General features: G+C 54.3%; 1 protein-coding gene across 2 annotated transcripts; it reads left to right on the forward strand.

Moving 5' to 3' along the window:
* Positions 1-10,125: 10,125 nt before the first annotated feature.
* Positions 10,126-18,846, forward strand: JPH4 (junctophilin 4). 2 transcript variants are annotated; one of them, XM_046653757.1, is made up of 5 exons: positions 10,126-10,504; positions 11,256-12,027; positions 15,126-15,244; positions 15,590-16,122; positions 17,019-18,846. In XM_046653757.1, the coding sequence occupies exons 1-5, from the start codon at positions 10,126-10,128 to the stop codon at positions 17,100-17,102; spliced, it is 1,887 nt and encodes a 628-aa protein (XP_046509713.1). In that variant the 3' UTR covers positions 17,103-18,846. The 2 variants fall into 2 exon arrangements, with proteins under 2 accessions (XP_046509713.1, XP_046509712.1); XM_046653756.1 differs by lacking the exon at positions 17,019-18,846 and having other exon boundaries at positions 15,590-16,491.
* The last annotated feature ends 60 nt before the right edge of the window (positions 18,847-18,906 follow it).

Genomic DNA, 18,906 nt, shown 5'->3' on the forward strand with positions numbered 1-18,906 from the left:
TGGCGACTCCCAGTCTGTAACCCTCTGGTGTTACATTCCTAACCCCCTCCCCTATAGCCCACTGGCCTATATAACTGCTTCAAGATTCTGTGCCCACCTTAAGATGGTTCTTTTGGGCATTGGTCAGCCATCTTCCCTCTGGCTAACAAGCTGTAATAAAACATCCTTTCTCTGCCACCAGCTTGCCTCTTGACGATTGGCTTTTGTCTCACTGTGAGCAGATGATGCCCTTTCTACAGTAACATTACTGGGCACTGGAGCTGCTGGATGTGGTGTCTGGGTCCCAGCGCTCACATTCTGCCTGCATGGTGCTCTCTGCTATACAACAAGGTCACACCGCCCCCTCACTCCCGCCCCAAGACTTTGCTCTGGCAGGGCAGGGGTGCTGGGATTAAAAGTTAATTTATTCTCCTTTTCCTGTAGCTTATCCACAAGGGGACACAAGGGTGACTGGAGGTGAAGGGCAGCCCATCTCCAAGGATGGGATTATGACCTTAGCCATACACCCCAGGGGAAGAACGTCCAGTCACTCTGACATATTCAGGGTAGCTTGTGCCTAGCACAAACAGGGTGTTGACCCAAGTAGGAAGGGACACCTGTCCCCAGATCCAATAAGCAGGTGGTCAGCACAAGAGAGGTCTGGGGGTCCCCATCAGGGACCCCATGGCAGGTCCTCGATCACTTTGTGGTCTGGAGCATGAAGCCAAGATCAGACCTGGAGGCGTGAAGGAGCCCCAGAGCAATAGGATCACAGTGAGGCCAGGGGCCACATGGCCTGGAAGCCATACCAATGAGACTGTCACTCTTCCCTCTGCTGGGGAGGACAAAGATGGCCCCCAGAGTCAAGGGCAGAGGGGAGGATGGGGTGGAGGTGTTAGGCAGAGCTCCTGACAGGGTGACACGGCCACAAGGAAAAAGAGATGGGAGGCTGGAACAAGTCTTCCCAGACGGGGAGAAAGCCATGGGCGTGATTTGGGTGAGTGAAAAGAGACTGGTTGCCCTCCTCACCCAGTTCATCTCTCTTAAGGGCAGAGTTTGGGGAAATCTCCATGGAAAAGTCTGTAATGAGGCAGTACACGCAGTGATTAAAAAGTACAGGCTTTAGGGGGCCAGCTCCGCAGCCAAGTGGCTAAGATCACGGGCTCTGCTTCAGTGGCCCAGGGTTTCGCCGGTTGGGATCCAGGGCACTGACGTGGCACTGCTCATCAGGCCATGCTGAGGTGGCGTCCCACATAGCACAGCCAGAAGGATTTGCAGCTATAATATGCAAATACGTAGTGGGGGGCTTTGGGGAGAAGAAAAAAAAAACACAGGCTTTAGAGACCCAAGGAATTGCTCTAAAGACAGGATTCTAAACTTGATAGCTGTGTGGCCTCAGACAGTGGTTCTAAAGTGAGGTCCTTGGTCCAGCAGCATCAGCCTTACCTGAGAACTTACTAGAAATGGAAATTCTGGGGGCTGGCCCAGTGGCACAGCAGTTGAGTTCTCACGTTCAGCTTCTCGGTGGCCCGGGGTTCGCCGGTTCGGATCCTGGGTGTGGACATGGCACCGCTTGGCAAAAGCCATGCTGTGGTAGGCGTCCCATATATAAAGTAGAGGAAGATGGGCATGGATGTTAGCTCAGGGCCAGTCTTCCTCAGCAAAAAGAGGAGTATTGGTAGTAGTTAGCTCAGGGCTAATCTTCCTCAAAAGAAAAAAGAAAAGAAATGCAGGGGGCTGGCTCTGTGGCCGAGTGGTTAAGTTCGCGCACTCCGCTGCGGCGGCCCAGGGTTCGGATCCTGGGCGCGGACATGGCACCACTCATCAGGCCACGTTGAGGCAGCATCCCACATCCCACAACTAGAAGGACCTGCAAGTAAGATATACAACTATGTACGGGGGGTTTGGGAAGATAGAGCAGAAAAAAAAAAAAAAAGAAGAAGATTGGCAACAGTTGTTAGCTCAGGTGCCAATCTTTAGAAAAAAAAAAAGAAGTGCAAATTCTTGGGCCCCTCCCCACACTTCTGATTCACACTCTGGGGATGAGGTCCCACCCACTATGTGTGATCAAGCTCTCCAGGTGATTCTGCTGCATGCTTAAAGTTTGACAACCACTAACCTAGGACATAGTGACCAACCTTACTAATGCCCTGTGTTCTCATCTGTGAAATGGGGATAATAGTGGCGGTCTTGGCGGGTTATGGCGAGGCTGAAATGAGACAGAACTTAGCACAGAGAATGGTACACAGAAAGCCTTCAGTGAAAGTCAGTCATTAGTGCTGTTATCACCCACCTAAGCTGCAAAACAAAAAGAATCCAGGGCCTCGTGCTGCTCTCTTCCGAGGCTGCCTCATTGTCAAGCACCCCAGGGCTGACAGGAGGACACCTGGTGCACCTCAGTGAGGCAGCTCAGGAGCCACTCGCTGTGGGAAGCTGTCAGGAGTCATAGTTCCCTTTGTATCTCCCACACCACGGGACGGGGGACATGCTGGCTGCTCAGTCCTTGCTGGGGGTCAGATCCACCCAGTCTTCTCCGGGTCTCACATGACGATCGGCCTGCACCACCACCGCCTATTCCAGGGTTGTTGGACAGCTGTCAATCAAATAACAGATTGGACAGGTAAATGTGCTTGTGCAAACAGACTTGGTAGGGAAGTGTGGGGCTGGGGGCTAACCTCATGGTGTGAACGCCCTTGTTCTCCCACCTAACACTGTGCAAGGACATGTCCTGGTCTCTGTGGTTACCAACAGCAGCCTTGCCCAGGGGGACCTGGAGGGTAGACAGCAGGAACTGAGTCCGTGGTGGCCATGTCTGGAAGGAGGGATCTCACAGGGCAAGGGAGGGAAGGGGTGGGGACCTGCCAGCTCCATGGGGCAGAATGAGAAGCATCTTTACCTGGAAGGGAATTTCACAGATACGGAAATCTCCCTGCATTTATCCTTGACACACAGCATGTTGAACAGTCGTTCTCATTTTTCTTTGAAGATGTCACTTTCAAAATATTTTTTCAATTTTTCTGTTTGCATCAGAGAGAAAGAGCCAATTAGATGTTTATCTGTCTTTAACATGTGCTAATTTCCCATTTAATAAGGAGGTTCCGTGAGAAGTTGCAAGTTACAGCCGCACGAGGTGAAATTCCACCCTGGAAAATAAGATGGGTGAACTACTGAATCCAGAGGCAGCATCAGAAACGAAGAAGCCTAGGGACTGGCCCGGTGGCACAGCGGTTAAGTTCACACGTTCCTCTTTGGCGGCCTGGGGTTCACCGGTTCAGATCCCGGATGCGGACGTGGCACTGCTTGGCAAGCCATGCTGTGGTAGGTGTCACACATATAAAGTAGAGGAAGATGGGCACAGATGTTAGCTCAGGGCCAGGCTTCATCAGCAAAAAAGAGGAGGACTGGCAGTAGTTACCTCAGGGCCAGTCTTCCTCAAAAGAATAAAAATAAAAATAAATAAAAAATTAAAAAAAGAAACTAAGAAGCCTAAAGCCGAGTGTCCTGTATTCACATACGTGTGATAATTGTAGTTGAATCACTAAGTCTCTGGCTGCCTCCTTCTCTTCATGCAGCTGCCAAACAGGGATGTGGGTACCTATCGCAATTGGCTGTATCTTCAGGTTATCTTTACGTACAAATATAAACCATTGTTAGGAGAGAAACCAGAGTACTAGTAGAGGATTCAGGAATGCTCAGGCTTTTTCCTTCAAATCTGTTGTGCTGGATGCCTCTAGCCTTGACTCTCAGCCTGTGCAAGCCCCCAGCTCCTCTTTCTGCCCTAGGGCCAATCTATACTGCTCTGAGAATCCGGAAATCCTAACCCCACCGCCCAGCCACACATGCACAGGGGCTACGACTTAGAGCAAGCTGTGGTGAAATAAGACTGAGCAGTGCCTGACTAGAAAGTAGACTGGCTGGTGTCTCTCCCTCTTGGGCATCTTACTGCTGCCACCACCCATGGCTCAGAGGTACAGGCACCAAGACCACCGGCCGGGGATCAGAGTGCCTTCCCCATCCCCTCTGCTCCCCGAGCCAGTCATTTAAACCACACATATGTGCACCCAAATCTAGTAGCACCCCATTGTCTGTGCAGGTGGTAGAGTACTGCCCACTTCCCCTTCTCCACCCGTCCCACCCAGGGAAGATCCAGGCTCCTTCTCTGAGCATCTTTGGAGGATGCTGAAGGCCCAATCCCTTAGCCTAGCCACCAAGATCGCCCTGTTTCCAACACCAAGCTGCTCCCTTCGCAGCCACCATAGGAAGTAGATGGGCTTAGGAGGGAGGGGGAGGTACCAGAAGATACTGGACTTTGGGAGCATGGATCCTCCTTTCAGAATCTCACAAAATTTACTGTCTTCTCCCCAGAGGGAAAAATGGATATCCATGCCCCATTTGCCCATTTTCAGAGGATTCACAGTCCCTAAGGCCCGTCCTTGAGTCCCACAGTCCATGGACCTCAGGTTAAAAATCCTGCTACATAGTGAGTCCTGTCCCACAGAGAGGGTAGAGAACCGAGTTCTCCAACACCCGTTCCCTTTTAAGCAAGCCAAACCTGGAAGCAGTGAGAGGCGGGGGTGGTCAGGCAGGGCAGGACAGCACGACAGAACATTCTGGAATCATGATCTGAGGAGCAAAGGGGAGATGTGTGTCCAGCTGGCAGTGGCCAGACAGAGGAAATGCAGTCTGGCTGCGGCCATTCTTACCCTCATTCCCACCGTTAGGCTCTCTGGCCCCATCCTGCCCCCTGGTGGCTGCCCATGGATGAAGCAGGAGATCTTTCCAAGTTGCTCTCTGCTCTGGCGGCTGTGGGAAGCTAGCTGCTCCCAGCACAGCTGGAAGATGAACTCCCCACCCCACAGGCCCCAAATGGAGTCCCCAGGAGGTATCAGCACATTTCCTAGGGGTTCTTCAGGAGATTCTGCTCCAACGTAGTCACCAGTGCCTTCTCAGTACAAGCCCAGCAATGAGTCAAACAAATGTATATGAAGAAAGCACTTTTCACCTGCCAAGCTGGCAAAAGGGGTGTGTGTGTGTGTGTGTGTGTGTGTGTATGCGTGTTACAACTAAAGGTCAATGCAGGTCAGGATGCAATAAGACCAACACTCTCAAGTGCAATTGATGAGTGTATAAGTTTGTATAACCTTTCTGTAAGTGATTCTAGCAAAATAAATCCAAAATCTTACAAAGTGTCTCTGTCCTCTGATCCAGTAATTCTACTGTTAAGAATCCATAGGGGCTGGCCCAGTGGCATAATGGTTAGGTTCATGCCCTCTGCTTCGGTAGCCCAGGATTCATGGGTTCAGATCCCTGGCATGGACCTACACACCGCTCATCAAGCCATGTTGTGGTGGCATCCCACAAGCACGGTGGAGGAAGACTGGCACAGATATTAGGTCAGTGACAATCTTCTTCTAGCAAAAAGAGAAGGATTGGCAACAGAGGTTAGCTTGGGGCCAATCTTCCTTACCGAAAAAAAAAGAATCCAACTTCAAGAAATCAATAGACTGAAATAACATGATACCTGGAATTTGAAATAAATGGCAGAGGAGAAAACAAGATTAGTCCAAAGTGATCATTGGTGAAGCTGGCTGATGGGTACATGAGCGTTCTTTATTTTATTTTTTGTCTACTTTGGTACATGTTTGAAATTTTCTATGATAAAACGTTTTTAAAAGAAAGCATCAGAGATTCAAAGATCTGTATAAAAGATGTTAATTTTTAATAGCAAAAACTGTGCAAACGGCATAAAAGTGCTTTGCGAGAATCGTTAAACAAATTATGCTGCGTCCAAACAGTGGAATATTATGCAGCCATTAAAAATTCAAGAATGTTTTAATGAAATGGAAAAATGCTTACAATATAAGGCAAAGCAAGTAAGGAGGATACAAAATTGTATATGCAGCATTTAACTAATTATGTTAAATAGAAAGTACATAGAAGAGAAGACTATAGGAAAATACACCAAAGTATTCATTATGCAGTGAGAGTATAGGTGATTTTTATTCTTAATATTGTGCTTTATTTTCCTAATTCTACAATGAGCATGTTTTACTTTTATAAATAGGCCCCAAAAATTACATTTATTAAAGTATGCCAACTTGGGAGTCTGATATACATTCAACTCCAAGGACGCCATATATTAGCTCTGCAACATTGAGCAGATTAACTTTGGGTGTCAGATTCCTCACCTATAAAACTGGCATGATGCCGACCTAATTTTCAACCACCATTTACTGGCCATTTACTAGGCATGAGGTGCTTTGCCAAGTGGTTTCCCAGCATATATTATCACAAACTATTCATCCATGGTCATTTCAACCCTCACAATAAGTTCTGCAGTAGGTTACGGTATTCCCATCTTAGAGACATGCAAACTGCAGCCCAGAAAAGTTAGCGAATGTGTCAGGTTTACCCAGCGAGAGGGCAGTAGAGTCAGGATTCAGACAGAGGTCTGTCCAGCTTTGAAAGCCCAGCTCTTGGCTTCCAGCCTGGACTGCTCACAGTTTCAGTTCTGTTGTGAGGACTGAATGAAGCAATGCACGTGGAAAGCCAAACACTGCTGGCTCCAAGCGCAGAGCTGCCCCTCGTCATGTTGGTTCCCTTTTCTATGACCGCCAGACATTGGTAACGTGTGGTGAAACAAACCAGTGCACCTTCTTTCCTAAGAGAAGATATTATAGGACCTGTAGAGACAGACCAGACAGGGGCTGGAAGGCTGCCTCCCCAGGAAGGCCTGGGGGCTGGGGCTGTGTGTCCCACGTGTTCCAGGGCAGTTCCATCAGCGACTTCTTCAGGGCTTCATCTGACCCCACAGCTTGACTTGCAACTTAGAATTCCACGTGGAGTCACTCCACCAACAAGGCATCACTCCCACCTTCCAGTTACCCCTGCCACCCTTCCTCCTTAAAGAACTGGGCACAGGTCTCCCCAGGCCCATAACTTGGTTTTTCTTTTCTTGTTTTCCTCCTTTCTTGGGGAAAAAGGGGATCTTAGGGACTGAGTAGGACAAGGCACTGTGTCGAGAAGGCAGGCCTGAATATCTAGGGGTGAGCGACCTGATGCAGCTGGGTCTGTCCTAGAACTCCCTTCTGGATTCATCTCAAGTGCCTCTTTCCCTAGGAAGCCAGCCTCAGTTAGACCCCATCCCTATTCCCTGTTTCTATCCCATGAACCTGTCATAGCACTAATGACACTAGAATTGCTTGTTGGTTGTCTGTCTTCTCTACTAGATAGTAAGCTCTGTGAGGGCAGGCACCACAGTGTTCACAGGGTTCATCTCCAGCCCCTGGAAACATGCCTGGTACACAGTAAACTATGTAAATGTTGGGTGAATGAAGAAATGGAGGAAGGAAGGAAAGAAGGTCTTCTCTACCACCAGTCTTGTCCCAAGTGGGCCCATAGATGCCCTGTTCCATGCTAAGCACTTAGAAGATGTGGTCCCTGACCAGGAGGCTTAAAATTTACATGTTTCTCCAACCTCGCATCCACCTTTAGGAAAACAAAGTGCAAGGGAAATTCCTTTTTATGCCAAACCTCATGCTCTTTATTTCACCACACTACTCAAAATGGAGCTCCTGAGTCGAAGGGAGGTTCCCAAGTACGTGGACTCTTGGGAGGAATTACGAGGCTCAAAACTGAAGTCTAGTGTTCTAATCTGAGCTCTGCCACCTCTGCTGTGTGGCCTCTGGTGAGTGACTTTCCCCTGTGGGCCTCAGTTCTCTTCTTTGTAAAAGGATGGGGTGGACCAGACCTTGTATGAAAATAAAAGCAATTGAGTACATTTGACTATTCACCCCGTGGTGTGTCATTGGACAGCGACCTCCTTCCCATATGCTTAGAGGCAGTGAGGAGGCAGCATGTAAGTAAGCTGAGGGGCCGGGAAGCCAGTCTGTGCCTACTTCTGTCTGTAAACAGCAAGGCCCAGGATGTGCCGCCCCTCTGGTGAGTGGTTGGGGACGGGTGCAGGCTGAAGGAGTCCTAGGCAATAAGGGTCCACCCAAAGATGCGTATGCGTCTTTGCCTCTAGATTTGCAAAAGAGGTGACTCCAAACCCCAAACCCACAGGATTTTTACGGTCCCTCCAGGCATGACCTTCTTCCCCATTCACAAACAATATACTCCTCATGCCACCCCTCCTTTTCAGAGGGACAACCCAGGGAGAAGGAGTTGGTGGGGGGTGGAGGACGGCAAGGCCTGGGAAAGCACTGCTGGGGCCAGACTTCCTGGCTAGGCTGCATTTCAAGCTCCCCCAGAAAGTGCAGGTGGGGGAGCCTCCTGGTTCCCCTGCAGCATTTTCTTAGGGACCATGGTGGACTCAGTAGACACAAGCATCCACGCCCAAAGGCTCCCTGGCTTCAGTCCAAGCAGCTGGCAGGTTCATCCTTCTCCCCAGAGCCCTATAAATACCCCTTCCGGCCCTCCTGCCTCTGCTAGGGCTCTTCCTGCCGGGATTGTTATGCCCATGCCTGCCCTTCCCTGTGCAGAGCTCTCTCTCTCCCTTCACAGCCCTTACTGTGCTCAGTCTCCATATCTATTTCTTCCTCCCTCCTTCTCCTCCCCTGCTTCTCTCCTCCTTGCTATCCCTCACCAATCCCAGAATGGGTCTCCCTCCCTCTCCAGCAGCATCTCCTCCCTCCTTAGCTCTCACCCCTGCACCTCTTTCTTTGTATTCCTCTCGCCCTCTCCCGGCCTCACCAGCATCTCTCCTCCCCCGCCTGGCTTCGGCCTCCCCCAGCCTCCCCATCTTCAGCTCAGTCTCCTCCCCCTGGCTCTGCTCCTCTCCCCTCCCCTCCCCTCGGCCTCACCCCACTCCCTGCCTGCTTCCCAGGGTTTTTCTGCACTCTGGGGGTCCCTGTGCCTCTCATTCTCCTTCCTACCTGCCTCCTCCCTCCCCGTAGGCTCAGCAGGCACCCCTGCTTTTCTGCTTGGTCTCTCCCCCCACCCCCCACCACTATCATCGCCACTGGCTCTTCATCGCCTCCTCCTCTCTCCATCCTCTCCTCTCCTCTCTTCTCCCTGCCCCTTTAAATCTGCCTGGCCCAGCCTCCCCCGTGATGCTGGGATGGAGCAAACATTGATTTGTGCTGGGATGGAATCAGAATTTTGATTTTTTTTCTCCTCTCCCAACCATAAGAAGAAAAAAATAATAAAAACACCCCCTCTTGATAGCCCCCTCTCCCTTCCCATCCAGCTCCCAGCTCCTCTTCCCTATCCAAGGCAGATTTTTTCCCCTACGCTATTCTCGTCTCCCCCCACCCCTGTCACTACCTCACGCCCCCCCTCCACCGCCTGCTCTCCCAGCTGGGGAGAAAGGGGACTCTCCTGCGGCTCCCCCACCTTAGCTCTCTGGGTTGGAGCAGTCTCTCCGGAAGGGGAGGGGGCTTGGCTTGCCCGGGCGAGGTGGGAGTGGAGCTATCCAGCCATGGATGCTGTGCCTGGGAGGCAGCCTGAGCCCCAGCCCACATGGTGAGTAACCTGCCCCATCCTTTCCGCCTGTCTGCCCATCCTCACCCCTGCCTTTCCCCAGCAGAGCCTCCCCATCCCCATCCTTTCCCCCACCAAACCCTCTGCCCACCTTGCTCCGATCTCCCCCTACATCTTCACACCCCTCCTTGCCTGGGAAGCCAAAGACCCCGGGGCAGAGGGCTCCTGACAGCAGCTAGGGAAGCGGGTGGCCTACGACTCTGCCCAGCCCCCCTCTCAGCAACCCCCAAACTGCCATCCACACTCGACACTTTGGGGTTCCAGATTGGAGAAGTGGGACTCCCGCTTGGGATCGGGACCCCAAGTCCTGGGAGGGGCCCTCTACAAGAAGGGAGGGGTGAGGGAGCCTCCAAAGCTTGGGAGCTGCTGGAAGACGCTGGCGAAGGGTGGGGGGGTTGGGGGCGGTTCTGGTGCCCCTGAGCCACTGGGCCAAGGAGCGGCGGGCGAAGAGGAGGGGCCTCGCTCGCCACTTCCCCCCTCTTTCTCCGCAGCCACTCAGGATGAGGGTCCGGCCCTGCCAGCCCGCGCTGGGGCCCCCCCCGCCCGGCCCCGGTCTAACTGCCCCCGCCCCCAGGCCTCGCCCGGCTCCCAGGCCCCCAGCCGGCTCTCCAGCCCCAGGATGCGGTGAGCCGCCGGGGGGCTGAGGCCGCGCCAACTACATGCATGTCCCCCGGGGGCAAGTTCGACTTTGACGACGGGGGCTGCTACGTGGGGGGCTGGGAGGCGGGGCGGGCACATGGCTACGGCGTGTGCACGGGGCCCGGCGCCCAGGGCGAGTACAGCGGCTGCTGGGCGCACGGCTTCGAGTCACTGGGCGTCTTCACGGGGCCCGGCGGACACAGCTACCAGGGCCACTGGCAGCACGGCAAGCGCGAAGGGCTGGGCGTGGAGCGCAAGAGCCGCTGGACGTACCGCGGCGAGTGGCTGGGCGGGCTGAAGGGGCGCAGCGGCGTGTGGGAGAGCGTGTCCGGCCTGCGCTACGCCGGGCTCTGGAAGGACGGCTTCCAGGACGGCTACGGCACCGAGACCTACTCCGACGGAGGTGCGGGGCCCGACCCACTACTGTCTGTCTGCTTGTCCGCGTGCGCCTCCCCGTCGGCCTGTCCCGCCTGCGCCTTCCCCAGCCATGGGCCCCCTTGCCCGCTGCTTTCCTAGACGCCTTCCCCAGCGATCTGCAACCCCGGCGCCCATCTTTCTTCCCTCTCCTCCCACCATCACACACGCCTTCCTCATTTGTCTGCCCCCTGCCTGCTTTTCCATCTCCCAATCTGCCTGCCTTCACCCCTCCCCTGTTCACCTGGTCCTCCCACCTCCCATCTACCTGACCCTTACACACCCCCTGTCTGCCTGCCCCCCACACCTCCCCTCTCCACCTGCCTGTCCCTAACACCTCTGCTCTACCTGTTTGTCCACATTTCCTCAGTCAGCTTGCCCTTCTTAGTGCTGTTTGCCTGTCACGTGACTATCTCCTACACCCCCGTCAACCTGTCCTTCACACCCTCTGGACTGTCTGTCCTTCACACACACCAGCCTGCCTGGCCCTCCCTCTTCCCCTTGTCTACCTGCACTGCCCAAGTCTACCTATCTCCTGCTACCTGTCTGTCTTCACTCTGCTCTTCCACGCCTTCCCACCCAGCCTGGCCTGTCCCCCGCTCCTAGTGCCCTTCCCCAACCTCCATGCTAACTGCCCCCACCTCTCCAACCCGACACGTAGGCTTCCAGGGGTGCTTGGGGCCTGGGGTGCAAGGAGCAGCGGGTCCTGACTGTCTCTCCCGGTCCTACCCCGCCCGCAGGCACCTACCAGGGCCAGTGGCAGGCTGGGAAGCGCCACGGCTACGGGGTGCGCCAGAGTGTGCCCTACCATCAGGCGGCGCTGCTGCGCTCGCCCCGCCGCACCTCGCTGGACTCGGGCCACAGCGACCCCCCGACGCCGCCCCCGCCCCTGCCCCTGCCAGGTGACGAGGGCGGCAGCCCGGCCTCGGGCTCCCGGGGCGGCTTCGTGCTGGCCGGGCCCGGGGACGCCGACGGCGCGTCCTCCCGAAAGCGCACCCCCGCGGCCGGCGGGTTCTTCCGCCGCTCCCTGCTGCTCAGCGGGCTTCGGGCGGGCGGGCGCCGCAGCTCCTTGGGCAGCAAGCGGGGCTCCCTGCGCAGCGAGGTGAGCAGCGAGGTGGGCAGCACAGGACCCCCGGGCTCCGAGGCCAGCGGGCCCCCGGCCCCAGCGCCGCCCGCCCTCATCGAGGGCTCAGCCACTGAGGTGTATGCGGGCGAATGGTGCGCAGACCGGCGCAGCGGCTACGGGGTGAGCCAGCGCTCCAACGGGCTGCGCTACGAGGGCGAGTGGCTGGGCAACCGGCGGCACGGCTACGGGCGCACCACCCGGCCCGACGGCTCCCGAGAGGAGGGCAAGTACAAGCGCAACCGGCTGGTGCACGGGGGACGAGTGCGCAGCCTCCTGCCTCTGGCCCTTCGGCGGGGCAAAGTCAAGGAGAAGGTGGACCGGGCTGTCGAGGGCGCCCGTCGAGCTGTGAGCACTGCCCGCCAGCGCCAGGAGATCGCCGCTGCCAGGTGGGCATCCGTGCAGAGGCCAAAGCTGGGCTAAGGGGAGAAGGTATCCTGGGGACAGGGAAGGGAGACAGTGCCTAAAGGAGGACCAAGACCCAAAGCCAAGGCCTAGGGCCTGGTGGGGAAGCACAGGCCTAGGGCCAGGCAGTTGTAGCCTCGGATATTTGGGGTGTTTATATCTGAGGCTACAGGTGGATGTGGGTGGCTGGGTATTTGAGGCAAGCCGTCTTAGACTGTAAGTGTGTCTTTTGTGGGGATGTGTGTCATTGCTGTGTGTAGGAGTAACAATGAGCACTGTCTTGTGCAGGCCCAAGAAACCTCTTGGACCTCAGACTTGTCCCTAGTCTTCCTCTTCTTGCACCTGATCCAGGCTCCAGGCCTCAGGTCTGGAGCAGAAGCTCTGAGCAGAGAGACAGGGAGTGTGCATTCCTAACCACATCTCAGCCTGCCCACAGTCCCGTGACCATTTCAGCCTTGGGCCTTGGGGAGGTCTAATTTGCACAGCTGACCCATCCACCTGAAAAGATAGCCCCTCTCAGCTTGGCCTCCTCTGCTCCCTTTACTCAACTAATAAAAGGTTTGAGGAAAGGAGGCTTGCCAGTAAATGAAATTTCCCTTCTGTAAATCAGATTACATTTCCGTGCATCAGGAACCGTGTTATTTAAAGCAGGAATATCCAGTAGGAATATAATGTAAGTGAGATACATGTTTCAAATCTTCTAGTAGCCATAGGAAAAAATAAAAAGAAACAGATGACACAAATTTAAATAATATATTTTATTTAAACCAATATATTCAAAATATTATCATTTCAACCTATAATCAATATAAAATTATTAATGAGATATTTTACATTCCCTTTTTTTTTCTGTCTTTGAAATCTAATATGTATTTTATACTTACAGCACATCATTTCAATTCAGACCAGCCACATTTTAAGTGCTTAACATACGGCTTGTGACTATTGGATTAGATAGCAAAGACCTAAAGAAAGCCAAAAATCCATTTTTCATTAGATTCACAGGCCCTGATTTATACAACTCACATATATGAATTTTTATAGATTGGATGTTCTTTAAAGGAGAGGGCAAAGGATTTTGTTTAAATTTGAGTCTGTTTCAGAGGATCAGAGGTCAAAATACATCCAAATATGCTTCAGTGAGTTTGTATAATGGGTGACAATGTGTGTGTGTGTGTGAACATGTCATATCCAGAGTAGATGCCTGAGCCAGAGACTGTCTATCTGTAGATATATCTGAGTGTGTGGGTGGTTAAAGCCCAGGGCCTTAAGCCCGGGAAGGGGGAGGGCCAAGCACCAGGGAGCACTTTAGAAAGATGGGGAGCCGGCATGTGCAGGAACAACTGATCTCAGTAGCTGGAGGATCAGGCAGTGGGAGGAGGCTGGTTGGTCTCCCCAGCAACAGGCCTGGCAAATCTGATTGGCTGCTAGCTGCCATGGATACAGAAAAGCCTCAGCAGCAGGTGCCTCTGCCAGGTAGCCTGAGCCTGGCCTGATGCCTGAGCACAGACTGGGTCTACTGCCTAGGACCTGATCATTCATACCATCTAAACTGAAAAACACAGGCTCTGGGCAGTATTGCAGTAGAACTCAGTGCAACTCAAGACTGTGACCCTCATCCCCTGCCCTAAATCCTGAGACCAGCTCAGTTTCAGGACAGGGCTAGCATATAGACTCTGAAAGCCCTAAGAACAGCATTATCTGAAGTCCCTCCAAACAGGCTCTAAACGTCCTTGACTCACCAAGTTTGAGGGGAGGAGGCTGACCATATCTCCCAAGGTACATAGAGAAGAGGTGGACCAAAGGCTATAGTGGACACCACCACCCTTCTCCCTATATGCATACCCAGACTGCCTTCCTAGGCCAGACAAAACCAGGTCTGGGGCCAGAGGGAGTCATTGGTCTGGATCCATTCAAGCCCGTGACAAGGATGTCTGATTACCTCTATCTCCTTCTCCTTTGTACCCCACCTTCAGTCAAGATCACAGACCTGAATGAATGATTACAAGGCACCTACGATTAACAGCAGAGGCTGAAAGGGAAGGGAAAATTGAGGAAGCATCTGACATCAGAAGGAGAACTGGGAAACCCCAGTGGGGAAAGGATCGATAATGCTTCCAGGCGACCTGTACCTATGGAGCAGGGCAGAATGGGAGGAGGTTGTGGAAGGGAGACTAAGAGCTTACCCAGAAGGTCTAATCACCATGCTGAGAAAGTATGCATGTTATCAGGAGAGGGAATAGATCATAGGAGAAAGGGGGGGACCCACCCTTACTCCAGTTCCAGCGCTCAGAAAGGAGGGGGCGGGACAGGGGACAGTGGCAGTGACCAAGCAGGGAGGACAGTGTGGTAGCAGAAGGGGTGAAGACAAGCAAGAGGTGAAATTCTCAGGTCAGGAAATCTGCAGTGGAGGAGGCAGGGACAAATAATAAGAAGGGCTAGCAGCAGTAAGGGAAAGGGAGGCAAAGGCTCCCAGCAGAGGGAGAGGGCAGCCCAGAACAAGGGGCAGGGCCGGGCAAGGCTGCCAGGAGGGCAGGATTAAGGTCCAGGAAGATGCCCTGGACCCCAGAGAGGGCTGTGCACCCCCAGGGAGTGTGAGAGGAGTTGATGACAACAGGAGGTACAGACAGCAGAGAGGACAGGCAGGCATAACCTGTAAGCACCAAGCAGGTGTGACTGCAGAGGGATGTGCTAAGAGAGTGAAGTCTCATTTGTCACTGAGAAGGGAGCATGACAGGAATGGAACGACAGTGGCGGGCAGCCGGGGAGGGCCTGGCCCCTGCAGCTGGAAGAAGTGTTACTACAGGATGCAGTGGTGGAAGGGTGTGAGAGGAGCCGGGGGGGTGAAGGGGGGGGTGATGACATAGGCTCAGCCCAGCTTTAGAAGAAGCCAAAAGCCAGTGGCCCTGCCCGCCAGGAAGGAGAGCAGCTGGCAGGGTGTGAGCAAGGGTGAGCACTCCAGGGGTGAGCTCAGATCCAGGGGATTGTGGTGGGGACATGGGCCAGGGGGCTGGGGTATCTGAGGGGGGCTAATTTGAAGTGGGGGCTGGTCTGCTAAGTCCCTGTCCCTGGAACCCAACAGGGCAGCAGATGCCCTTCTAAAGGCGGTGGCAGCCAGCAGTGTCGCCGAGAAGGCTGTGGAGGCAGCTCGAATGGCCAAACTGATAGCCCAGGACCTGCAACCCATGTTAGAGGCCCCAGGTGAGGCATGGGCAGCCTGGGGCAGGGGTGGGTCCCTGGGGAGCTGGTGGGGGCTCTGGCATGGAAAGGGGAGGGCAATCCCTGCAGGGGACTGGGGATGGGAAAGCCACAGAATGAGGCTCCAAGGGGACGGAGGGTGGGGGTCGGGCCTGGTTGTTTGGAGAATGGACCTGGGAATTTATGAAACAGGGCAAGAATGACTAGGGGGTTGGGGTCTTGCAATGAGAGGCTGTAAGCCTGGGGACATCAAAGTTCTGGGAGGTGCCCAGACAGGGGGATAAAGCTGTATCTTTTGCAGCTCAAGGCCAGTTAGGCCCCTCTGATTCTTAGCTATCCCTGCCCCAGGCCACAGACCGAGACAGGACTCAGAAGGTTCCGACACAGAGCCCTTGGATGAGGACAGCCCTGGGGTATACGAGAATGGACTGACCCCTTCAGAGGGCTCCCCTGAACTGCCCAGCAGTCCTGCCTCCTCCCGCCAACCCTGGCGACACCCTGCCTGCCGGAGCCCACTGCCTCCTGGAGGGGACCGGGGTCCCTTCTCCAGCCCCAAAGCTTGGCCTGAGGAGTGGGGGGGCCCAGGTGACCAGGCAGAGGAACTAGCTGGCTATGAGGCCGAGGATGAGGCTGGGATGCAGGGGCCAGGGCCCAGAGACAGTTCCCCACTCCTTGGAGGCCGCAGCGACAGTTCTGGAAGTCTTCGAGAGGAGGAGGGGGAAGATGAAGAGCCCTTGCCCCAGCTGAGGACCCCAGGGGGCTCGGAGCCTGAGCCCAGGGCCACACCAGTCCTGAGGGGCCCGTCTTCAAGGGGTCCTGAAGCCAGGTGCCTGATGGAAGAGCTTGAGGAGCCTGCTGCAACCGAGAGGCCCGCCCAGCCGGTGAGACACCCTCCGTCCCCACTTTGTGCCCTCGGAGTCTCGGCTCCTTTCTGGCTCCTTTCTGGCCCCTCTTCCCAAAGCCTTGCCTCTCATTCTGTCTAGACCTCTGTCTGATCCCCTGAGGAGCTTTGATCTGGACTCAGCTTCCTCTCTGCCTGCCCAATCCTGGCCCATATCCCAAAAGAGACCTTCAGGTCCAACTCCCTCATTTGAGAAAGACCCAGAGCACTTGAAGTAACTGGCCCAAGGCTACAAACTAATAATTAACGGTGGAGCTAGAACATGGTTCCCTATTCTCCTCCCATATCATTTCAGCAACCAGTTTCCTACTCCACCCCCCCCCCCCCCTCCCCCCCTTCTCTCTTTGGTGCCCAGAAATAAAAAAGGAAAAGCTTGTTCCCTCCCTACCCTGTCTCTCCCTCCCTCTCCTGGGAAGAAGGGAAATAGGAAAGAAGACAGAAACCCAGGAGGGGCGGAGATTCCCCAGAACCCTCTACTCTGATTGGAGTTCAGGCCTTCTCCTGTTCCCTAGCAACCACATCCTCACCCCTCATCCCTCTCGCTTTACTGCAGTACCACTGCTGCTGCCAACGCCTGCTACTAAGACCAGGCACCTTCTGCCTCGGCCACGTGACATGCTGGTGGGAGGGGAGAGGAGGGAGGAGAGAGGAAAGGCTGTTCCTGACTTGAGGGAGCCAGAGGGAAGGTGGGGCCCTGCCTGGGAGAAGAGGGGTGTTTTGCAATCCAAAACAAAGGCTAGAGATCCTCCCACGCCTGAGACTGAGGAGAGGTGCTGGGACCCTTCAGCTTTGCCACCTCAGCCTGGGCAGGAAGATGGGAGCTGTCACTGGACCTCTTCCTCAGGGACTGAGACTGCATTTCCCCCATCTGCCTAGGGAGCTGCCAATCCCCTGGTGGTGGGAGCCGTGGCCCTCCTGGACCTCAGCCTGGCGTTCCTGTTCTCCCAGCTCCTTACCTGAGGCTCCTGCCCAGCCTAGTCTGGCTTCGGTTGCTGCCTCTTCACTCCTTGGACCTGCCTTTTTCTCCCTTCCTCCTCCTGGTTTCTTCTCCTATCTTTCTTTCTCTTCTCCCTTCCCTTCCTTTCTTTTCTGTTCCCCTTGGTTTTCCTCTCTTGCTCTTCCTTCCCCTCTCCCCTTTCAGACTCTCTCATTTCTTCTGGATCTGTCTCCATCTTCCTCACTCCCTTCCCCACCCCACCCCTTCTCTCTCTCTAGATTGTTTACATATGAAGGGCTTTTCTCCTCAGAGTTGCTCTCTTCTCTGAGACACACAAATCTAAGTCAGACCATTGCCCCACACCCTCCCCACCTTTTCTTTAGACCTGAACTTCGATGAGGGTGAGGGGTTTGGTGTCCTGAGGAGTCTTCTGGAAGCTGAGTGGAAAGGAGGAAGAGAATGGAGAAGGGGGGACTGTATGCTGGGTGAGGCACTGGCCGAGCTGTGGTAGGAGCCTGACCCAAGGGGCCTGGGGTCCCTCTGAGGCCTAGTGAAAAAGCTGGAGGAGGTGCTGCCTCCATCTCTGACCTTGGAGGACCCTATCTCACCTCCAAGCACTGAGCTAGGTTCTTGCCTAACTCCATCCTTCCCTGAAGCAGATAAGGGAAAGGGAAAGTAGGATGACTCCCTAGCATCTCCTTCTTTCTTTCCTCAACAGCCAGCCCCTCATCCAACCCACTAGGGCGGCGTGCCATGTCAAGAGCAATGTGTAAGGAAAGAAAACGTCCAGTGCAGCCAAGTCCGCCCACTGATCTCTCGCACCCTTCTCTCTTCCCCTAAACATTTATTTGGTTGGTCTGGACTCACTTGTGGCCTTCGATTAAATTTCTAAGGGGCCTGAAGAAGACATTTCTACAGCAGAGGGTTAGAGGCACTTGAGCAAGGACCCCACTCCCCAACTCTGGCAGTTGTGGCAGTGGGGGTTGGGGCAGTTCTGGGGAACAGAAACAGACGATAACAGGAACTCACAGGGCAGCAGGAGCTGTGACAAGTTTAGTAGTCTCTAAGTCGGTTATGTCCCTTCCCACGTCACACTGGAATGTTGTGAAATGGGAAAACGACAGAAGGAGGGGATCAGAGGAAGCCACCCTCACACATCTTCCAGGCAGGGCAGAGGTGGGCGGCAAAGGGGGCTGAGAGGTGGGTGGAGAGCCCTGTTTGAGGTGGTGGCTGATCCCTGGTTCTAGCTTTTCCCCTGGGGGCAGGAAGCCCAAGGAAGAGGGGACTATAAGGTCCCTGGGGATCTTTCCTCCCTCCCCTGCATGAGGCAGAGGCAAGCTGCCTGCCAACCCCCTCCCTCAAGGAATGGCCTTGCCTGGGAATGCCCACCACACACATCCTCTTCTTTTTTTCTAGTCAAAGTCTGTTTACTCCTTGGCCTGCCTCTCTCCTTCCTCCCCTCTCAACCTCTACTTCTGATTTCTATTTCCTGGAATTTGGGATTGAAGTTAAACTACAACAGTGCCGCCAACACCAAGTCTTGCAGGAAAAAAATACAAAGAAATTGAACAAAAAAAAAATATATTAATAAAAAAGTTCAAAAAAGGGGGGGGACTGTTATGTCCTTTGGGGTGCGATGGCTTCAAACCCAAGCTCTCTGAGGCTCTCCGAGTGCTGAGAATGTCCGAGGAGCCTTCTTGGGGATCCCCAGGCCTCAGAGACAGTCTCGCCGCCACAGTGCGGATCAGTAACTGCTTCTCCTAAACTCCAAAGCCAGAGGACTGAGGTCAGAGGATTCAAGAGGCTCAGCAGGGCAGCAGAGGAGGG

Source organism: Equus quagga, chromosome 2 (assembly GCF_021613505.1).
Source record: "Equus quagga isolate Etosha38 chromosome 2, UCLA_HA_Equagga_1.0, whole genome shotgun sequence".
NCBI classification, from domain to species: domain Eukaryota; kingdom Metazoa; phylum Chordata; class Mammalia; order Perissodactyla; family Equidae; genus Equus; species Equus quagga.

Coding starts and splice junctions, on each gene's coding strand:
- JPH4 (XM_046653756.1), top strand. CDS start 10,126: ATGTCCCCCGGGGGCAAGTTCGACTTTGACGACGGGGGCTGCTACGTG. Junction 10,505..11,255: donor CGAGACCTACTCCGACGGAG/GTGCGGGGCCCG, acceptor CCCCGCCCGCAG/GCACCTACCAGGGCCAGTGG. Junction 15,245..15,589: donor ACCCATGTTAGAGGCCCCAG/GTGAGGCATGGG, acceptor TCCCTGCCCCAG/GCCACAGACCGAGACAGGAC.